Source organism: Lampris incognitus, chromosome 13 (genome assembly GCF_029633865.1).
Source record: "Lampris incognitus isolate fLamInc1 chromosome 13, fLamInc1.hap2, whole genome shotgun sequence".
NCBI lineage: Eukaryota > Metazoa > Chordata > Actinopteri > Lampriformes > Lampridae > Lampris > Lampris incognitus.
In genome coordinates, this window is record NC_079223.1 from 20848527 (window position 1) to 20870670 (window position 22144).

The following is a 22144-nucleotide window of genomic DNA, read 5'->3' on the forward strand; positions in this document are numbered from 1 at the left end:
AAGAAGGTGGCCTGATCTGATGAGTCATGGTTTCTTTTACATCATGTGGACGGCCGGGTGTGTGTGCGTCGTTTACCTGGGGAAGAGATGGCACCAGGATGCACTATGGGAAGAAGGCAAGCCGGTAGAGGCACTGTGATGTTCTGGGCAAGGTTCTGCTGGGAAACCTTGGGTGCTGGCATTCATGTGGATGTCAAATTGACATGTACCACCTACATAAACATTGTTGCGCACCAAGTTACACCCCTTCATGGCAATGGTATTCCCTGATGGCAGTGGCCTTGTTCAGCAGGATAATGCACCCTGCCATACTGCACACATTGTTCAGGAATGGTTTGAGGAACATGACAAAGAGTTCAAGGTGTTGCTCTGGCCTCTAAATTCCCCAGATCTCAGTCCAGTCGAGTGTATGTTGGATGTGCTGAAAAAACAAGTACGATCCATGGAAGGCCCACCTTAACTTACAGGACATAAAGGATTTGCTGTTAACATCTTGGTGCCAGATACCAGTGGACAGTTCTTGTGGAGTCCATGCCTCAATGGGTCAGAGCTGTTTTGGTGGCACGGGGGCAACCTACACAATATTAGGCAGGTGGTTTTAATGTTTTGGCCGATCGGTGTATTTACACATACACCTAGATTTTCTTAAAGATAAGGTATCTACAGTCACCTTAATCTATTTACCGAGTTGATTTGACATTAAAGTTATGAAAGTGGAACTCACCTGATAGCTCATCAGACAGCAACAACTGCCCAGGGAGGTGGGATTTGAAGACATTTTGCAAACAGCCAAATAACAAATACCCACCCCTGTATATTTTTTTCCAAATATTTGGTCTCTTCTGTTCTATGAAAGCTCGATACACATAAAGTGCCTGCACGGCCATGTGCCTGAGAATCTGTAATAAGTTTGTAATCGCTGCTCAAACTGTCCTAATCATTCTGTATTATAAACACTGGACACAATTATTACCATACATACAATGCAAGTACCAGCTTTTCATACAGTTGTTGAATTTGTGTTGTTTTGTGTGTGCGTTTGTGTGTGCATGCGTGTGTGAGTGTGTGTGTGCGTGTTTTCATCTGTGTATGTGTGTGTTTGCGCTTATGCATGTGTTTCCCTCTCCAGCCAGTACAGATGAGCAGTGTTTCAGGTTCTCAGATTGTGCCAGCTGTACTGCCAATACATTGGGCTGTCAGTGGTGTGAGGACAGGAAGTGTATTTCAGCCTACAGCAACTGCACCATGGTAAGACCCACTGGCTTCTAGAGGCAGAATCAAACAAATAAAACATACACTCGTACACTTTCGTCTACTATTCAGTGTTCAGTTGTTTCCGAGTATACCTCATTAGTCATAATTTATTTGCCCAGACCATAAACAAAGATGTAAAGTACACAAATTAAAAAAAATAATTAAAAGGAAACATTACCCGAGAAATAAATAGAATCAATATTACAAGCACAGACACAATTTTATTACTGCTTCATTATGACTGATGTAACTAAGAAATGAGCTGGTCTTGCTCAGTGACCTTCTCATTATACGCTGCTACGTTTGGGCCAGTCAGCAATGTTTTTTCCTTATTTCGTCTTGGCACTGTTCCCTGCAGTATCTTTTTTTTTCAATTTAAATGCTTGTGATTGAAATTAAATCTCATGATGTAATTTTGGTGGGAGAGATCTGAGAACTGAAAGGCTTTTTCTCAGCACCCGAAACCTGATTAAATGAGCTCCTCATCGACTTTGCGTAGGGAAAACCTCAAAGCTGCAGCACCTCACAGCCTTCCGTCTCTGAAATTTACCACCATGTAATCAATATATTTGTTCGAGCACAATTTCGTCCTCAAGAGCCGCCTCACAACTTTCTAAGCTTATCCACCAACATTGGAAAGCACAGTCTGTTTTCACGGCTGCAGGTGAAAAGCTCTCCCAAAGGTTCTCTGGATATTGCGTTCTTATTCCTCACGTGTCCTCAGCCCCCCCCCCCCATCTCGCCCTCTCTTTTGTGCTTGTTTCTGTGTTTTTTGTATGCTTATGCACATCTTAATGTGTGTGTGTGTGTGTGTGTGTGTGTGTGTGTGTGTGTGTGTAGCTGACTCTGGAGCTGGCTCATCAGCATGGCGGTGCCTTGTCTCTGTCTCCCCCTCCGTCAATGTTGTCTGAACACCAGCTGAGCTTATGGAAACATGGAGCCAGAAGGACGGGTCATGTGTGTATCTGACACTTGTAAACTTCATATTGCGCATCAAATTTAAATCACAATCACAATGGCCAGGGAGCAGTCCCCTCCTCATTTCCCTTAATAATGATAATAATACTGATAATAGTAATAATACATTATATTTGTGGGCGCCTTTCAGTGCACTCAAGGACACCTTATAAAAACTGGGGAAAAAAACTTAGATTGTGGAATATTTCTACTGGTTTGGGATGCTTTTATTTTTGTTTCATGAGTTCCTAGTATTATCTCCTTCAATGAGAAATTGTTGCTTTTTAGGTTGAAATAGGAGAATAAGTACAAATAATTGCTGAATTTATAAAAAACAAAATTGCTTTTTTGTTGAAATTCCTCTTTTCACAGTATAAAAAAGGTCAACGAGAGAGGTTGAAAAAAAAGATCAGAAAAAAAAATACTGAAGGAAATGACCTGAGTCTAATCTTATTTTCTTCACTCTTCATTCGGCTGCTATGACTCGGGCTGAATTATTCAGTCATAACCCACCATTCATCTCCTGCCTTGGCTGTGCATTGTTGATTTCTTTTTATTGTCTTGGAAGTTTTTTTTTTCCACAAAGCACTACATAGATGATATGCTCTTACTGTACTGGTCACAAATCACGGTAATAAAATATAATATTGAGTATTTGTTTTCTGTGCGTGTGTGTGTGTGTGTGTGCGCGCGCGTCTAGTCTGTGCGGGACCCATTCAGGTGTAAGCTCAGAGAGGAGCAAGAGTGCTCCAGGCTGCCTAACTGTAGGAGCTGCTCCCTAAACCTTAATTGTCAGTGGGACCCACAGCAACAGGAGTGCCATGCTCTACCTGGTGAGAACACACACACACACACACACACACACACACACACACACACACACACACACACACACACACACACACACACACACACACACACACACACACACAAAAAAACTTGTATTATTAGATGGACAATTCTCAAGGATTGGCAGGTGGATCCCAGATTTAACCAATATTTCACCATCCCCCAGCATTCAAGAACTTAAATCTGGGAGATTTATTCTGACAATCTAAGAGTGAATATCATTAAAAAAAAAAAGACGTGTACACCAATCAGGACTCTTATTTTGACAAATTCAATGAAGTGGCGGTTAAACTAACACGTAAACCTTAACATGGGCAAGTGACACTTACATTATGTTGTGAGGCTTCGTGCACAACTTGCTGTCAACACTCTTATGCTCGCTTGGGAATGCAGACTGTTGTTGAAACCAATATTGATGTTTTTTGATGGTCATAGCTGTGATTCGGATGTTTGTGAAGTGGCCTATATAGTCTCCTGCTCTACTGCAGGTAGTTGCCACCTCGCTCTCACTCTTTTTGCTGTGTTTACTCTGGCTTTCATGTGTGGCCCCATGTTTCGATGTGGACTCTATGGCCCTAGACCTGACTTTTTGTATCCAGATGTATTCAGATTGTGTCTGAGATGGATTCTGTTGACAGTTGGTAACATCATGCATCACAACATGCGTCTCCAATGAAAACTTGTGATACATCACTTCTGCAGCATTTCTTTTGAAAATGTCCTCATGTATACATCAGTTTTGATAGCAATCCTTGAGTTAATTTTGAACTGACTCTTTACACTGGGGAGGAAGTTGACACCCGGTGTCACTGTTGCTCCATCCATGGGTTTCCGTTTTTGCAAATGTTTTAATTCAACATTGACACGCAGTTTTGATGACGACAGTTGTGCGCAAAGATACTTATGTTTCTGGTCACGCAGATGACAGGATGGTTAGGAAACATGTATACAGCCATACTTCACCACCAATTTGGTTGCATGCATTTGTGGTTGCCTCCGAATGTAGCTTGGGTTATTGGATTAGCAGTCATAACAAGGGGCACCCCCTCCATCCCCCCACCTCCAACCCACACAACAACAAAAAAAAGAATTTTCCAGATTGAAGTTGCATGGAATTGGCAGCCCTAACGTATTTGCAGAAAACAATACGCCACACACACTCTCATACATACACACCTCAATGCATGGGTACATACACAAATGAATACACATTCACACAAATTCATGCACACACATACCAATTTGTTTCTCATAATGAGGTTGACCATGGCAAAGATCGGCGAGTTGCATCGCTGGTCAGACTGGTTTCTGAGCTGGGCCATAGGCAGTTTTAAGTGTAAAGCAGCTAACAATAAAAGAGCTAGAGCAAATTTAAATGCTGACACTATTCATAAATTCTCAAGAATCCACACTAACACATTCATACACACACAAAACACACACGCACACTCCAGACCACTTTTTCCGATAGCTGATAGCTGATAGTGATACCAAATAAGATCTGCTGTAGTTCTCCCTCGTTACCTGAGTGAAAGCAGAACCTGGCACTTAGAAAATGTGCCAATGCTTGATACCTTATTAAGACTGGAAGCCTGGCCACATGGGAGAGCCATGTTTTTCTCTCTCCAGTCAGTGGATTTTGCTTGTTTTTTCAAAGCTCACAATGTAGTCCTTTATGTACTAACAGTGTTTGCACATGTACTTATATACTCTCATGCACACAGGCACACATGCTTGCACGTACTCGCAATGTACCCTTACACAAAACAAATTCATAACTTTATTTGTATGCCCTCACACAAATAGACTGTATGTACCTCGTGGTTTTCACATGCAATGTAGACAGGATAGATTACATAGTCAGGGGAACATGTGCTCATGAGAAAGAAATAAAACATTCAGACACACACACACACACACACACACACACACACACACACACACAAACACAGGGACACCCACACACAGACACACTTCTCCAAATCTCTCCACTCAACTGCAAAGGGTAGGCCAATTATAATTGTTTACTTGATGTTATGAATATAGATGATCAGCTGACAAACAAATGAAGGCCCACATAATCCTCTGCCCTGCCTTTTGCTTGGGTGTAAGCCCAGAGCTAATACCGTTCTGACAGCAACTTGGGCTCTTATATCTGTAGGCATATGACATCTGGGACAATTGTTGCATGGAAGGCAACGGTCTGCAAATTAGCTCGCTTGTGCTGCTTTGAATTGGGAGCTGTTGATCGCTCCAAAGCTATGATCCCGAGATCATCTTTTAGTGTAATTTACTGATTCTTATGTTAATACATTATAGTTGCGTCAGTTTAACCACTCTAAATCCCAGAGATCCATTTTAAATGAAACAGAATACGTAGTGCTGTAATGTCAGCCACTTTTCATCTGCAGTAAGAAAAAAAAACATAGTTGAACTTGGGTTTAAGCTATTGATATCGCAATATTGAAAGATCTTTTACGAACATTTTTGCCACATCTTGTCACGCAACTTTGCTTCTTCTTGAAACTCTCCACTATCTGCCTTTTTTCTTCCACATATGACAACCAAAATGAAAATGTGGTGTATTACTATAGGTTTCCTGGATATATCCTACCTGTGAGCTGGGGCATAATTTCCATGGGGATGAGCAGCTTGGATAATGGATGGATGGACAATGGAGACACGTGCCCCCCCCCTCCCATTTTTCAGTTGACTATACGCACACAGTGGTGCTGACGTAGTTCCGGTAAAATCTCTGCCAGCTTGTTCACTTCCGTTCCCCATACTGTTCATGTGATTTCTGTCAAATGGCGACGCTGTCTCAGAAAATGAAGTTTAAGTTTCAACGTACTGATAGCACGACAGCTGAACATTGCTGTGTGCCTTTGTGCCAAGTCTCCGGTAAGTACAGCAAAGTACTCAGTGTTCATACGTTTCCTTCTGATGCGGAAACCAGACGAAAATGAATTGTCTCCATCCAGAGGGACAACTTCACCATTAGATGCCTCTGCTTCCATCCCTAAAAAAGCCTAGCAGAGGATGTGTATTGTCTTGAGGACAAAATTTCAATGAAATCTACTCATATATTTTCGTAATGTGTGTGTGTGTGTGTGGTGTTAGTGTGTGTGTGTGTTAGTTAGTGTAGATAGCGGGACCGAAAACTAAAGCACTTATGATCCTAATTCTTTTTGGAGGTGGTAGGTATTGTCCCAGAGAGTACGGGAAAAATCTCAAAAAATAAAAATTATGCATAATTATGCATAAATATGCATTTTTCTAAAAATGGCTAAAAACCACTTTTCTCGGCATTTCAGATGATTCTGAGCATCTTTGATTTTTTTCACCTATGTAAAAAGGTTTTTTCTGGGACTGAAATGTTTTGGTATTATGCAAAATATGCATTTTTGCAAAAATGCACTTATGATCCTCATTTTTTTTTTGGAGGTGGTAGGTATTGTTCCAGAGAGGACCAGAAAAATAGTAGAAATTTAAAATAATTATAATAATTATGCATAATTATGCAAAATATGCATTTTCTGAAAATGGCTATAAACCACTTTTCTCGGCATTTCAGATGATTCTGAGCATTTTGGGGGGGGGGGTTGGAGTGGGGGGGTTTAGGGGCAGGGGGAAGGCGGTTAGCTGGCAGGATGAAGAGGAGGGAGATTTAGACGGGTGGATAACCAAACCGCTACATTGTAGCAGGGTTCTTCTAGTCTGTTTTATATTGTTAAAGTTGTTTGATATTGGGTTTATTGAAATCATTTCACTTTGTTCAGTGATGATGAAATGAGTTGTATACTATCTCGAGGATAAAATGTGAATTTTGTAAATAGCAATCATTTGTATATACACTACATGAAATCTGTTTTATATTGCTCCAGCATCCCCGCGACCCTGAGAGCAGGATAAGCGGTTCAGATAATGGATGGATTGATGGAAGTTATTGAATATTGGTTTACAGAAATACATTAACTTTGTTCAATTTAACTGGTACTCAGATTTTTTTGGTCACCCGTCAGTTCTGCTCATTTACCTTTTTATAACAGTTACTGTAGTTAATACAAGACAGCATTCAAATGCTAATCATTTATCTTTATTACAATGAGCAAAAGTACTCCAAATAACAACAATCACTGTCAAAACACTCAATACAGAGAGAAAAACGAGACTTCCGCAGAGCGACAGATGGAGCAGAGAGAGGGAGTTAACAGATAATTAGAAGTTATAATTACAATTAAAATAAGTTCTCTTTCTAATCAAACATCTGAAAATATGAGGAAAGTATTGTTCTTGCAACTGCATTTATAACCTATTTTGTTTTTACTCAAACTTAATTTAACCATATTATATGAGCTGCCACTTCAGTACACTTTAAATGTTTATCTGTAATTTTCTGTAGTGCACTAAAATTTATTGTTAAACACACAGTATTACATGATATACACTACCACTGGCTATCGCTGTAACAAATTGAGCTGAGTAAGGCAGCTTGCAGCAGTTCTGTATTGCAGGGAAGCATAGAGGTAAAAATTAAGAAAAAGAAATAGTCAATTTTTTCATTGATTGTGGCTGTGATTTCTTTGTCTGTGGGAATCCTCTGAATGAACATGTCTCTGTGTGTAGACAACAAAGTCACACCATTCAAGTCCAGAAATTAACAGCTGACCCCGGATCTGCCAAAAGTACGGATGGGATTTCCTCAGTGTATGTGTGCCCTCACTGATCTTCATGTATGGGCAGTCAACATAACTCGAAAAATTTGGGCATTTAATTTCAACAAGGCCAAACTCTGGCTGCCCCTTTGGATCATACACTATGCCATCAGGTGATGACCCCATCCAAGGTGCATCAGGGTTGATAAGGAACCTACAAGGATATTGATTGATCTCCCTTGCTCTGCAGTACTCTTCTGCTGTTGCAGGTTCCATGTCCAGCCCCCTCCTCATGTCTGCAGTCTGATGGCTGGGTCTCAGAAGCCTTTTTGCCAGATTTTCAGCAGAGGTCTGTCCCCTGGTGTGACAGACCACTCTGAATTTGGTGGAGGTGACGTGGGACCACCTTAGTTGGCGCCACTCCACACAGGAACTCTGCTGTTTTGTGTTGTTCTCAATTTTGTGAGCTGTCTCAAATGATGTTGCAAGGGACATCATGTGGAGCTGCTGATGCCCAGAGCAGATGACGGAACAGGTAGAGGGTCCCAGCCTGTAACCAGAAAGTGGCAGCTGTGGGGGAGAAGAGGCATCTGAGTGTGGACGGGTTTTTGGCACTGTCTTTGTTGGCAAGTGATAGGACAACACACTTCCTTCTTGCACTTTACCAAACTTAGATTCTACCAGAGGCACATTATCGGCTATGGCCATAGTTGTGAAGAGAGGAGCCACATCACAATCTGGGAAAATACACATATATGTTACAGTACATACTGTACTTGCTGGTTGCTGCAAGTGCAGTTAAACATTAAAACATTCTTTTTATACTTTTTATAAACAATAAATTAGTGAACTTCTGTTATAAAGGAGAATACATGAGTACAGTGAGAAAAATATGAATGATGTATGAATTGATTATATGAATGAGAAAAAAATTAACCAAAAAAAAAGTTGATATGCACTAATGTGTAAATCAAAACTTGTAGCCAAATCATTGCCAATCTCCCTTTACTCATTTAGAATAATAGGGAACACAGAAAGTGTGTAAAAGAAGTGACAGAACTCAGAACGCAATATAGTTTCAGTGAATCCCATTACTTTTACGCATTTTTACACACTAGGGTTATGTACGTTGAGTTTTACTGTTTCCCCTGTTTTTAATGTAAAGCACTTTGAGCTGCATTTTATGTATGAAATGTGCTATACAAATAACATTTATTATTATTATTATTTCTTTCACGTTTCCTGTTTTACATCCTGTAGAGCCGGGTCCAAACTATGGACCTGAGGCACTGTAAGGCAGATGTCACTTGATTGACAGTACTCGTCGTAATATGTGGGCTGTTCCGATTAGGGCGATCTTCTGAACTGCACTGATGTTGATGTTACCTGGGATACGGTTGGTGAACTTTTCCATTCCCTTCTTCATGAGTCCTAGAGCTCTACTGACCACTGGTGTTGTTTCGGTCTTCATACCCCACATCCTGTTGATTTCAATCTCCAGGTCTTTTTACTTGGTCAGTTTCTCTGTGACTTTCACTGAGGTGTTTTTTCTGATGGTATTGCCATGTCAATGAGCATGCACCTCTTTTGCTTCCTGTCCTTGATAACGATGTCGGGCTTGTTGGCTTTTGTCTCTCTGTCAGTGTGGATGGGCAAGTCCCAGGGGACGGTGACATCATTGTTTTCAGTGACCATTTTTGGCTGATGTTCATACCACTTCTCATTCTTCTTGATCTTGTAACTGCTGCAGATCTTCCAGTGCAGGTATGATGCTGCCTTGTTGTGCCTGTACATGTACTCCTTCTTTGCCAGTTCCAGGCAGCCTGAGACAATGTGGTCGATGGTTTCTTCGTACATTCCACAGATTCTGCATTTTGGGTCTTTTCCATCTTTGATGATACGATGGTGATAGGATCTGGTTGCCAGGCTCTGGTCTTGTGCAGCGATTATCAGACCCTCCGTCTCTGCTTTCAGCCCGGTGCTCCTCAGCCACTGATGTGTCTTTTGTTGGTCCACGTCTGCGTCTTTCATTCTTTTTGGGTACTTCCCGTGCATTGCTTTGTCCTCCCAGGTTTTTTGCAGTTGCCACTGGCCATGGTATTTTGTCTTCTCTTTCACTCATTTGGCATAGATGGTAGTTGCCTCATTTTCTGTTGGTGGGGTTTCTGGGACATCAAGCTCTTTCTTGAATTGCGCAGCTTCTTTATTGATGGAGTAGATCTGATGTTTTAGTATTCAGAGGAGTTGGTCATCTGCTTTTGTCAGGTATGCATCCAGCCTGATAGTGGTAGTCTTGAAGGTCAGTTCAAGTTGGACTAGGCCTCGTCCTCCTGAAGCTCTTGGTAGGTACAGCCTGTTGACATCTGCTTTCGGGTGGTGCATCTTCTCCATGGTCAGCGTCTTTCTTGTCTTGGTGTCTAGTCTCTTGATGTCATTCAGTTTCCAGTTGATGATGTTGAAGCTGTACATCACTACAGGTATTGCTAGGGTGTTGATAGCTTCAATTCTGTTAGCCGCATTGAGTTCGCTCTTCAGTACCATACGCACTCTCCTGTGGTACTTTTTCTGGATCTTCTCCTTCATGGTTGAGTGTTGTATGCCATCTCCTTCATTCACTCCTAGGTACTTGTATGTGCTATCTTGGTCTAGCTCTTTGATTAGTGTCAGTGTCAAGGTCTAAGTCTGCAGTCTTGGCAAGTCTTCCTTTCTTGAAAGTGGCTTTGGCACACTTGTTGATTCCGAATTCCATCTTGATGTGTCGCTGAAGGTCTTGACGATGGTGAGTAGACCCCTCTGCTGATTGTCCTTGCTAAATGTCTTGAGGTCGTCAATGTAGAACAGGTGGGTCAGTTGGCCATTCTGTGATTTGTACCCATAGCTGCTGTTGTTCAGTAGATTGCTGAGTGGTGCTAGTGCAAGGCAAAAAAGCAGTGGTGATAGTGAGTCCCCTTGGAAGATTCCGCTTCTGATGTTGATCATTCTCGATGTTAACGACCCCTCTGCATGATGGAGATTCAGGGTGGTCTTCCTTCATGCTCTCCGTGATGAATTTGACAGTTGTTGGGCAGACTCTGTAGATCTTGAGGCTCTTCTCTATCCAGGAGTGTCTTCCTGTAGTCAATCCATGCTGTTGACAAGTTCTTTTTCTTCGATTTGACCTCTTGCAATATGGCTTTATTGATGAGTAGCTGGTCCTTGCATCCATAGCTACCTTTCTCACATCCCTTCTGTTCTGCTGGTAACAAGTTGTTTTTGTCGAGGAAGCTATAGGTTCTCTCAGTGATGATGGAGGTGATGATCTTGTACATTGTTGGTAGGCAGGTGATGGGTCTGTAATTTTTTGGGTTCTGTGTCTCCTCCGTCTTCGGGAGCAGGTACGTGGTTCACATGGGGAACCACGTACCTTATTATTATTATTATTATTATTATGAGGTCTCATACGAAATATATATTTAACGTAGCCTTTAACAGTATTAGATTCATAGCAATGATATGATTCACAGAAACTTTATTGATTTGACGAACAGGAACCTGTCTCATTAACCAGTTTGCACTGAACCTGCAGGATAACTTTCCCTTATGCTCAAACTGTGACGCTTTTGGCTTTTCCTCATAGATCTATATCACTCAGCCCTAATGGATAGTTCTCCTCTTGAATCCTTGTTTGAAACTGAGATTGACAATGACGTTAGGAAAATTGTAACAGTGATTGACACATAGAAACATAACGTTAACAGTAACTTATCACTACGCCAACATTGGCTAGTACAAAAACATGCTAGGTGCTAACATTACACGTCCGGGGCTTACCTTCGTAATTGTGGCTGTAGCTTGAAACGTAACGTTTGAAGCCCTTCTCCTTTTTGGTAACTGACGTATGGCATGCTTCTTGGATAATGCGACTAACGTCGTTAACCGTGAGTTTGGGTAGATCTTGAAGAGACTGAATGAAAAACGTCATTGCTCCGCTGTTGTTGTCGGTTGTCCGTATCACTTCCGGCGCTACCTGGAAATGATCGAGCTGGCCGAGTCGGAATGCGGAAGAGAACGCACATAGTCCATTTTTTTATTATTATTATTATTATTTAACCGCAAAATTTTTGTTTAAAGTGCAGTTGTTTGACCAGCCGTCAGATTCTGGCTGAGAAAGCGAATTGAGCTGCTGGTTATAAGGCCCTGATATACTCCAAAAAAATGGCCACGGAAGAGTAGTGGACACGGACAACCTGCCTTGGCGTCTGGATGTGTTTCACACATATGCACTTGAAAAACTGCTAACTGGATGAGCAAGCGGCAATTCATAATAATGAAATACCATCAGCAGCAGTTAAATTTAATGTCTTTGTTTTGAGAGGGGATGAAAAGAAAGAAAAGCAATGCGAGTTGGTTGATTAGAAGGCTATTCAATAATTTTTTCTCCTTTTATTGATTTTATTAACAACAAGTTGTACACATGTCACATTTTTACAACACGAATGACTACAGTACAAACAAACATGCTACGGGGGTAGGCCAGATAAAAAAATAAAAATAATAAAAAGGAAAAGAAAAGAAAAACATTTAAGACACAACAGCTAAGATCACAATTCATTTACATACATATTTTACAGCGAACACATGCCATTACAGTTTTTTGGGCCTTTTTATTGGCACTAGAATTAATACTTTTTATGTACAGTTCAAAACCTTTACAGAAAACAATAAAAAGGGGTCTTTGGTTTGTAAACTTGCACTTATGTATATAGAATTTAGCTAACGGGGTCTTGGGTTCCTCCCCCAGACCCAATTTTATTGTGTCCCTTCCACTTCTCAAACCAAAGTTACACCTTTGTCTGAACATAATCATTGAAGTGACCAACTACAAAAGCATTAATGACTAGGATGCTTGCAGATAAGCTGTTATATTAAATACAATGACAAAGTATCAAATAGGAATTTTTTTTGGATAGAAATTCTTCAGGATTGTAACTTCAGGCAGAGATTAACATTGTGTAGATCCACCTGCCTGTCCCCATGAAAGACTGCTTTCTTTTTCTCTGTTATGTTGTGAAGTGTATGCACACTGTTTTGGTGCTCAAAACTCAGCTTGAAATGTGCTGAAAAAATGCTCAATACTAAATCAGAAGAGTTATATTTTTCACAGGCTGTTTTTTTTATAACCTTAGCAGAGGCACGTTGAGTATTATGCTCTATAGTATATTGCCTTCAAGTGCGTTCTCTTAAGACTCTGCCCTGATCCTGTAATTCAGTACGATCAAGACTACTATCTCAGGCATGCTTATTTGATCTGCTGTCTAACCTTTTTGAAAGGGGCCTGTCTTGTGATGTTGGGGTTGCAGACAAAACCGAATGGGTTTAAAATGGCAAATGACAGAACAAGGTATTACCTTGTAATTGCCTTATAGATAAGAACATCAATTAAATGCCTTGTTTTTGTGATATAAAATGTAGGTTTGAAATGTAAAAGAATAGAATAGAGAATATTAAAGGAGCTGTGTACGTGACTGTGAGAAACCCTTAAGTCATATTCCTTATACACTCTGTGCAAATTTACATGGAGAGTAACATTCCATCCTGATAAAAAGCTTTAGCTTGTGTTTTAGTATTAAATTAAAAGGAAAATAAAGTAGAAAAGAATAAAATAGCCTTAGTTGAAATGATGTTTACCAACAATGCCCTGTGATGGTCTGGTGGCCTGTCCAAGGTGTCTCCCTGCCTGCTGCCCAATGACTGCTGGGATAGGCTCCAGTATCCCTGCTACCCTGAGAGCAGGATATGTGGTTTGGACAATGGATGGATGAATGGATGGAAATAGGAACTGCAATGCAACAATTGTGAATTTGTCTGTCTTGCAATCACTGTATGCAAACAAAGCTCCACTAGTTTATGTGAAAACATACATTTGAAAAAAAAAATACATTGTTAAGCTGAATTTGGGCAATGGAAAGTGGCCCATTGTCTGTCACCACATCACCACTTTGACCTTTTCTCTAGAATTCATGTGATGACTATTTATTTTAAAGGCCCGACATGTTTAATTCTGTCTCCATTCAAAGGTAGTTACCCACTCCAATGTATTTATTTTTCTTCTCCCCCTTTCTCCCCTGACCTCTTTCTCACTCTTTTCTGCTCTCCTTTTGTTTTGGGTAGCCATCACCCAAATAGCCGTCTGTGGCTGGGGAAAAAAAAGAGAAATTTCTTTTAAAACGTATGTTCCCTCTTTCTGCGAGATGAAAAGGGTGGTGATGGAAGCCATTATGGTTCTATGAATGCAATAAGTCCTGGACTTAAAAATAAACAGTGGCATTCAGTGGAGGCAGCATTCGTTGTTGTTTCCTTTCATCTAACCTAGAATGGCATCCATTAGCATAGCCTTAAATAAGGAGCTACCAAGTGACGTAACAAAAAACTTTGTCCGCAGACTTTGTGTACTTTTTAGTTCTGCATGTTAAACCCATAAAAAAGTTGCGTAACCCCTAACCTTGAAAACCCTATGATTATTCTATTAACTGTGATGTTCCAGAAAAAGTCAGCACAAAGTAAGCGAGTTGCTTTAACAGTATAAAATAGTGAGTCAGCAGCTACACATACATAAAAGCTTGTGAAAACATTAGATGACAACGTAAACCAACAAAATATTTTTTGGTTTACACAATCAAATCATTTTTGACATATTTTCAAAGCAATATTAATGTTGCTATCATCATGTCTTGCAGCAAAGTTTCGTTTCTAAGCTGTGGTCTTAACTGTAAATCCCTCTGTACTGACTTTGCCCACTCCGAAGCCTGGATGTAAATAATTTTTTTGTGTTCCTGCATGCAGGCCAGCTTTGCGGGGAGGGCTGGCACCATGTTGCGGAGGCCTGCCTACGGATCAACTCCAGCAGAGAGAGCTATGACAATGCTCAGCACTACTGTAAGAACCTTGGTGGGAATATTGCCTCACTGGTCACAGATAAACAGGTTGACTTCATTCTTGAGGAGCTAAACAAGTATGAACTACACGACAAGGTAAGCAGGTGCTGTCCGGAAACAAACCAACCCCATAAAACATTTAAATTGATTAGTATCTTTGGCTATCAAGAAATATAAATAAAACAAGTTCAAGAAGATTTCCATTAAGCTACCAGACATTCAGAGTAGGAGTTTTAATTTCAAAATATTTAGCTCAGCTCTCTCACCACTTTTCAATGGAGTGAACCCAGATGCTTTGAAGGAACCTCAGGCAGGTTTTATATATATATATATATTTTGGACCCCCCCCCTTTTTTTTTTCTCCCCAGTTGTATCCGACCAATTACCCCACTCTTCCGAGCCATCCTGATCGCTGCTCCACCCCCTCTACTGATCCGGGGAGGGCTGTAGACTATCACATGTCTCCTCTGATACATGTGGAGTCGCCAGCTGCTTCTTTTCACCTGACAGTGAGGAGTTTCTCCAGGGGGACGTAGCGCGTGGGAGAATCATGCTATTCCCCCCCCCAAAAAAACAAAAACAGGCGCCCCAACTGACCAGAGGAGGCACTAGTGCAGCGACCAGGACACATACCCGCATCCGGCTTCCCACCCACAGACACGGTCAATTGTGTCTGTAGGGATGCCCGACCAAGCCGAAGGTAAAACGGGGATTCGAACTGGCGATCCCCATGTTGGTAGGCAATGGAATAGACCGCTACGCCACCCGGATGCACCAGAAATGGTTTTTGATGCAGCTTTGTGGCCTGTGCCTTACCTTGAAGGATTCTTTATCAGTGAGCTGTAGAATGCAAAACACCCATTAAACATACATGCTTGTGGTTTGTGACCCATCAATAAAACCCCACATATTTTGAAATGTTTATGTGAAGTACTTATGTGAATATGTCGGTTGAGATCCTGGATTGTCTGGCATTTTACATTTTTGAACCACACACGCACACAGGCATGCACAGACACACACAACAGGTTTACGTACACCAAAAACTATTTAATAAATGTGCTGTGTCAATAAAAGCAAGAGCAAATATTTGACCGCTGTTAATTAAAGGGAGGTGATGAATCACTCTCTTTCTTTCCCTCTCGATCTAGTTGGAGAACTGCAGAATTACCTGTTTTTATTTTTATTTTATAAACCACACATTTGATGCTTTCATGTGAAGGTGATGCTAAAGCTTTCCTGTTGTCATTCCATCCTAAGAAGCCTTCTCCAAACCAACAATCAGCACAATTTCACTTTCTTCTGAGAAATTCAATTATTTCTTCCCCGCCCAGGAGAGAAGGGATTTTCAGCAGAGATGCTGAATAAAAGTGCATTTAGATACACCTGGAGGCACATACGCATACTGTGTGCAGGTGCACATAGACAATTGTGTAAGTACACTTACTCATACATTTAATTCCATGTGCACAGACATGTGCACGCACGCACGCACGCACGCACGCACGCACACACACACACACACACACTCATCAACAAATACTCTGGCAAAAGCTAGAACATACTTAACTGCAATTTCTTAACCAAATATTTAAAGTTCCTGAGTCATGTTATTCTCTTTGATAACCCAGCCTTTGATGCCTTTGTATGTTTTAACGTTTTGTGTGAGATCATAGCTGTGTATGGATCTTGTGGAGTTTATGGGTCCCTTTTCGGGATGACTCTGTGGCCCAGGAGCTCAAACTCTCACACAATTACCAAAGTTCACTTAAATAATCTGCCATAATTTCAGTGATTTATCAGAGCCTCGAGTTATTGGTGTTGGCATGGACTGGAATCTCTGTGCTTTTGGAATAATTACAGTAATTTGCAGGGAGGTTTGATGTCGGGTTGAGTTTCACTTAGAAGTTATGCTTAAATCTATATACTGTGTCTGTGGGAAATGTAATTTGTGGGTATTTCAGTTCATACCTTTTGGATATTGTATGTTTCGCTCTTTTTTATCCATCATTACGTTCATGATTTGATGCTTTATTGATATTTCATCTCAAACCGCCACCAGTTTAACCATGCATCCACATTATCAATACAGAAGGATACAGTGCTAATTTGGGGGAACAATCCACTTAGCAAGATCATAGAGGCGGCGTCATGTTTTTTGTGGCTGATCAGTGTTATACCAGATGGTTAAACCTGTGCCCTTGACCAGAGAGCATGAAAAGAATTTGTGTGCTTGCATGGTGCACTTCTGAAGATTGGTCAGTGGGCAGGGAAATCCAGGGGTGACCTGGTGGTCCACAGTGCACACCTGTACCTAATTACCTAGCTCCCATATCTATGTTCTTGAGTATGCACAAAGATTGGATCGTTGGATATCCTTGACACCGTGGAGCATTTGTTTATTAGAATGTAAGAAAAGATCTTGTAAACATGTTTAAATCCTTGGAAATAGGTAGTGATTTACCATATTGTCTTTGGCTGAAAAGGTTTGTTTATTTTGTTTGCTTGATAATAAATTATTCCAAAAGAACTCTGAACCTTGCAACAGGGCACTGATTAAGAATATCTTTAGGGTGCTATCAGTAAAAAATTGTTTTTATCATAGCAGATAATAACCACCGTATATTAGGAGGAGTTATATAAAGTGTTGTCCCCGTATACCAGCTGCAAGATTACAGCTTTGCCAGGTGCTGAGATTTCTGGCTTTCATAACCTGCCTGAAATCTTTATTTTAGAAACCACACCGATAGAGGGCTCCCTGCCCTTCAGATATCTGGGTTCTCCCACAAAACTATGCATCCATACTATTCATCTTGCTGCATGTTTCACCATTCCAGTTTGAAGGAGCAAGCTTTGCAACTCTACAGAATCTAAAAAGCCTCGTCATTCAGCAAAAAAACAAAAACAAAAAACCTACATTAATGTTGCACCAGAAATAGAATTATTGTAGATGTACCTTTTGAGAGTGGGTGAAAACTTCCTCATCTATGAAAGCATAAAAACGGATGCCGAGCTGGCCTTGCTACTGTAGGACAGGTAAGCAGCAATGCCATTAAAGAAATGGCTGTATGTGACAAGTTGCGGGCTTTCACCAGCTCTCAAATGGACGGTTGCCAATGCCGTTGCTATTCCTGCTGCTCACTATAGTTGCTGATGGTGGTTACTAGAGGAAAAAGTCTTTCCCCACTCTCACAACCCCTCCCCTCTTCCCAGTCAACCCAAATACACATGCCCACAATTCAGACCAAAACAAAAATGTAAGCAAAATGCAGTAACCAAGTGGGGCTCATTTGCCGAGAGGCTCCTGTATTGATACTAGTATAGATTCTACCTTTCAAGTTCCAGTATGAAAGGATAAAAATACAAAGATATGATAACAACTACTGAGGAAGCAACATAAGACATTATTTTCTTTGTCTTTTCTCACCTGTCATCTCATCTTTTCCCTGTCTGTCTATACAGAGATTATCTCCATGGGTGGGTCTGAGGAAGATCAACGTGTCCTACTGGGGTTGGGAGGATGCCTCTCCCTTCACCAACAGCAGCCTCCGCTGGCTCCCAGGGGAACCCAGCGACTCGGGCTTCTGTGCCTACCTGGAACGGGCGCAGGTGGCTGGCCTCAAAGCCAACCCCTGCACCGCCACTACTGATGGCCTGATCTGCGAAAAGCCTGCTGGTGAGGATGAACAATTGGGAGAGAAGTGAGGGATGGGTGGAGAGAAAGAAAGTTTGCGTTAAACATTTTTAACCTTTTTTTTTTTTTTTCCGGAGCTGAGTGTAGTTTGGGACGACTCGCAAATTGGGTTGCTATTTTTCAGCTCAATACATCTGGCGTTGGAAACCAACACAAGATGTTTCTCTCAGCTAAACTTACTGAAACAGGCACATCCATTGCTTAGATGTGTCAAATGGTTCTTGTAATTTTTTTTCCAATTATCGCCTGTTCTGCACAGTCATTTTGCAGCTGTTAAATAAAATACAAAAAACAGTGGGACTTCTACAGTTGTCAGATGTGTGACTTTACATCTCTTTCACTGCTTTTTACACTGCTTCACAGTGTTTTGACACATGTTTTTAATAAAAGAGTTCATTTCCAAATTTATGATGCAAAGTTCTCCCCGTGTCTGCGTGGGTTTCCTCCGGGTGCTCCGGTTTACTCCCACAGTCGAAAGACATACAGGTCAGGTGAAACGGCCATACTAAATTGTCCCCAGGTGTAAATATGTGTGTGTGTGTGTGTGTCGGCCCTGTGATGTGCTGGTGGCCTGTCCAGGATGCCCCCCCCCCCACTTGCCGCTCAGTGACTGCTGGGATAGGCTCCAGCATCCCCACGACCCTGAGAGCAGGATAAGCAGTTTGGATAATGGATGGATGGATGATGCAAAGTTATACACACTAAAAAGACATTCCTTTTGCAACTGGAGGAGGAACGAACCAGGCCCCGATTATGGCTACAGTGCTTGTCTGGTAGTGCTGTTAAGGTTGTTTTAAAATGTCTGGTGAGATCTGATTTTATAGAGCCGTTTCTTTTCCGGACTGAGAGACAGGAATTAATCAAATCCTGTTGTGAAAATGGGTGTCATTCTTACATTATATACCTTTAAAGTAACTCAGCATTCTTTTTTATTATCATTTATTATATTTTTTTTATCTCTTATCCAACATCTCAACTTGTTCCCTTTCTCCCAATCCCGCTCTTACCCAGTGAGTCCGCTCAGCCAGAGTGCCCGTCCCTGCAAGACCCCATGCACACTGCGAACCAGCTGTGCCAACTGCACCAGCCAAGCTATGGAGTGCATGTGGTGTAGTAGTACCCAGCGCTGTGTGGACTCCTCCGCCTATGTCATCTCATTCCCCTACGGCCAGTGTCTGGAGTGGCAGACCCAGGACTGCACTGGTGAGAGAGAGAGAGAGAGAGAGAGAGAGAGAGCAATGCCCCATACATACTCACAAACACAAAATTAATACACCAAATTAAACACATGTTTATTATTATTATTATTTTGTTTACTTTTTTACATTACTCTTTACTGTGTTTTGTGCTATTTATGTTCATGTGAGACTCTGTGCTTTGGCAGCACAATCCTTCATTTCATTGTGCCAATAAAGCAAAATTGAATTTAATGAAACAGAGAGACTTTATGTACCCATTGATGAGATATATCCCTAAAACAAACAAACAAACAAACAAACAAGCAAGCAAATAAGCAAAACAGCTAGAGCCCAACACTCAAACTCTTCTTTGCCACCTTAATACATGTGAACTGGCAGGCATCTGGGTGCTTTACTCTCCATGTCTCCAATATGTCTATACCTAGCCCAACAGGAATAGCTCCTGCCTCAATGTCCCAAAAATAGCCTCATCTATCTCCCATCTTTAAATATAGAGCATAGGTATAAGAAAATGCTATTGTAGGTCAAAAACATCAACAGCCAGCCCCTGCAAGCTTCTTTCTGTGAAATAATGCCGGCCCCAAGGCCATGTGGAAATAACACTGCTATACCTGCACTCACTTTGGTTCCATGTCTCAGAATTGAGGCTCCTTTCCACTAGACCTCCCAGCCCACGTCATTGCCAACATTACTATATGTTTCCTGAAGAAAAGGTTAGTGTCATTGACATTTTCCTTACCAAGAATCAGATAACAGTCCCTTATTCCCCAACTCTCTTCTGGCATTCAAACTTTTTGCCTGTATAAAAGTACCTGAGAAAAGAACTAGCAAAGAAAATCTCCACATAACCCAAAAATGAATAGAAATCGCAGCCATTACAGGGCCTAGTTCTTTCTCACAGCTGTGGACCGTTCGCTCACTTAAAGCTTGCATAAACAACATTGGAATTTCTCCCGTATTTCATGTGGAAATCAACACTTGGCATTTGTGCCGGGACCTTGAGTTACACACCTGCATGTATAGCAAAATTACCTATAACCCATTCCAAAATGGACCAGTTCTCTCTTCAGTAACTTGTCTTTTGTCAGCTCAGCACTGAGACGCCACTGGCAATCAGCTTAGCTCCCTAAACTCTCCTTCAAAAATACTTGTGCATCCTTGTTCATCTGCAGATGTGCACCAATCGCTAGCAGCACATCCTAAACCAAAGCATCATTATTTGAGACACACCTTATCCCGTATCAGAGGAAAACCTCTTCTTCACATCCTCCTTGTCATGCCCTTGCTTTCATGGTGACCTCAGGTAACTGGGCCAAAACCCTTTATCCCCACTAATAAAAACTAGTTAAAATGCCAAACTAACAGTCCTAAAAAACTTGTTAGGAAAATGAAGTGAGAAAACCAACAAAGCTGATAAGCAGCAAATATTAACAATCCTTCCACATGTATGTGTTCGGGGGACTGGATATGTTGTGATAGTCTGTCTCTGAGAATATGGATAGATAGTGTGGCAAGGTTCCTGCCACTGATCAGGTTCAGAATGGAGGGCGGACACAGTTTTAAGTGGAACACAGGTTTTATTTGATACAAAGTCTCCTGTTACGTGTTGCCGGTACACTCTGGTGCTGGAGCCTCAGTCAGTGTCGGTCCAGTACCCAGCCTCACTGCAGAATGTGAAGGATAGCTTAGTTGTTCTCCTCTTCTTCTTCTTCTTGCAGGTTAGTTGTTTGACACCTCTGAGACTGATCATCAATCAACCTCGCTATCGTGTCTGCTCTCCTGCGACCCATGCCCCCTCTCTCTCTCTGTGTTTGCAGCTGAGGCCGAACAACACCCCACTACCACAGATAGACAGAGACAGACAGACAGACAGATAGATAGATAGATAGATAGATAGATAGATAGATAGATAGATAGATAGATAGATAGATAGATAGATAGATAGATTCAAATAACACAGGTCCTCTCTTTCGTGCTAAAACTCACTTATAGTCCTCATGTGGTGACCTTTCTACATGGATATAGTTCTCCTTGTGAGCAATATAGAGTCATATTGATCTCATAGTTCCTTGGAGTCAGGTCTCACACAAACACATGCTCATACTCAGACACACCGCTGGCACCTTTCCGGTGGATACAGGGCAGAAAATCGATCTCCTGTATTGATGTGGGAGTGACTCAATACGAAGTCCCCACTGTTGTCTCAGGCATTCCTCTCATATCCACACTTGAGATGCTGGAGGCATTTGAATTGCTCTGTGGCTCCTCCTTGGGAGAGTCACACTGGAATTGTAGCTCTGTGTGTGCATGCATGTTGACACTGTTGTGTGTGTGTGTGTGTGTACGCGCGCACGCATGCGTGTGTGCATGCTTGTGTGTTAGATGGAGCAAGAGAAAGATGGGAACAACAGCTCAATAAAATTCAAGAATGACTCTGTTCACACAGAGAGCCCTAGCCACATTTAGAAAGCCCACCACAGGGAATGAGGATGAGTTTACCTTTTAGGTCAGAATAGGGGCCATGTATGTTGTAATTATTTATATCAATACCATTGCAAAGTTCTAATCACAGAACTTTATATATTGATGAGCATGGCTATTTGAGCTTTCAGCTACACTTAC

At 41.4% G+C, this 22144-nt stretch overlaps 1 protein-coding gene across 1 annotated transcript in view; it reads left to right on the plus strand.

The window, feature by feature from the left end:
* Positions 1-22144, plus strand: part of atrnl1a (attractin-like 1a) — a 436027-nt gene that overhangs the window by 96907 nt on the left and 316976 nt on the right. Inside the window, exons 13-18 of the mRNA XM_056291780.1 lie at positions 1130-1248; positions 2095-2211; positions 2912-3044; positions 14538-14725; positions 18092-18305; positions 19335-19526. Coding sequence (XP_056147755.1) covers positions 1130-1248; positions 2095-2211; positions 2912-3044; positions 14538-14725; positions 18092-18305; positions 19335-19526 — 963 coding nt within the window. The remainder of the gene's footprint in view (positions 1-1129; positions 1249-2094; positions 2212-2911; positions 3045-14537; positions 14726-18091; positions 18306-19334; positions 19527-22144) is intronic.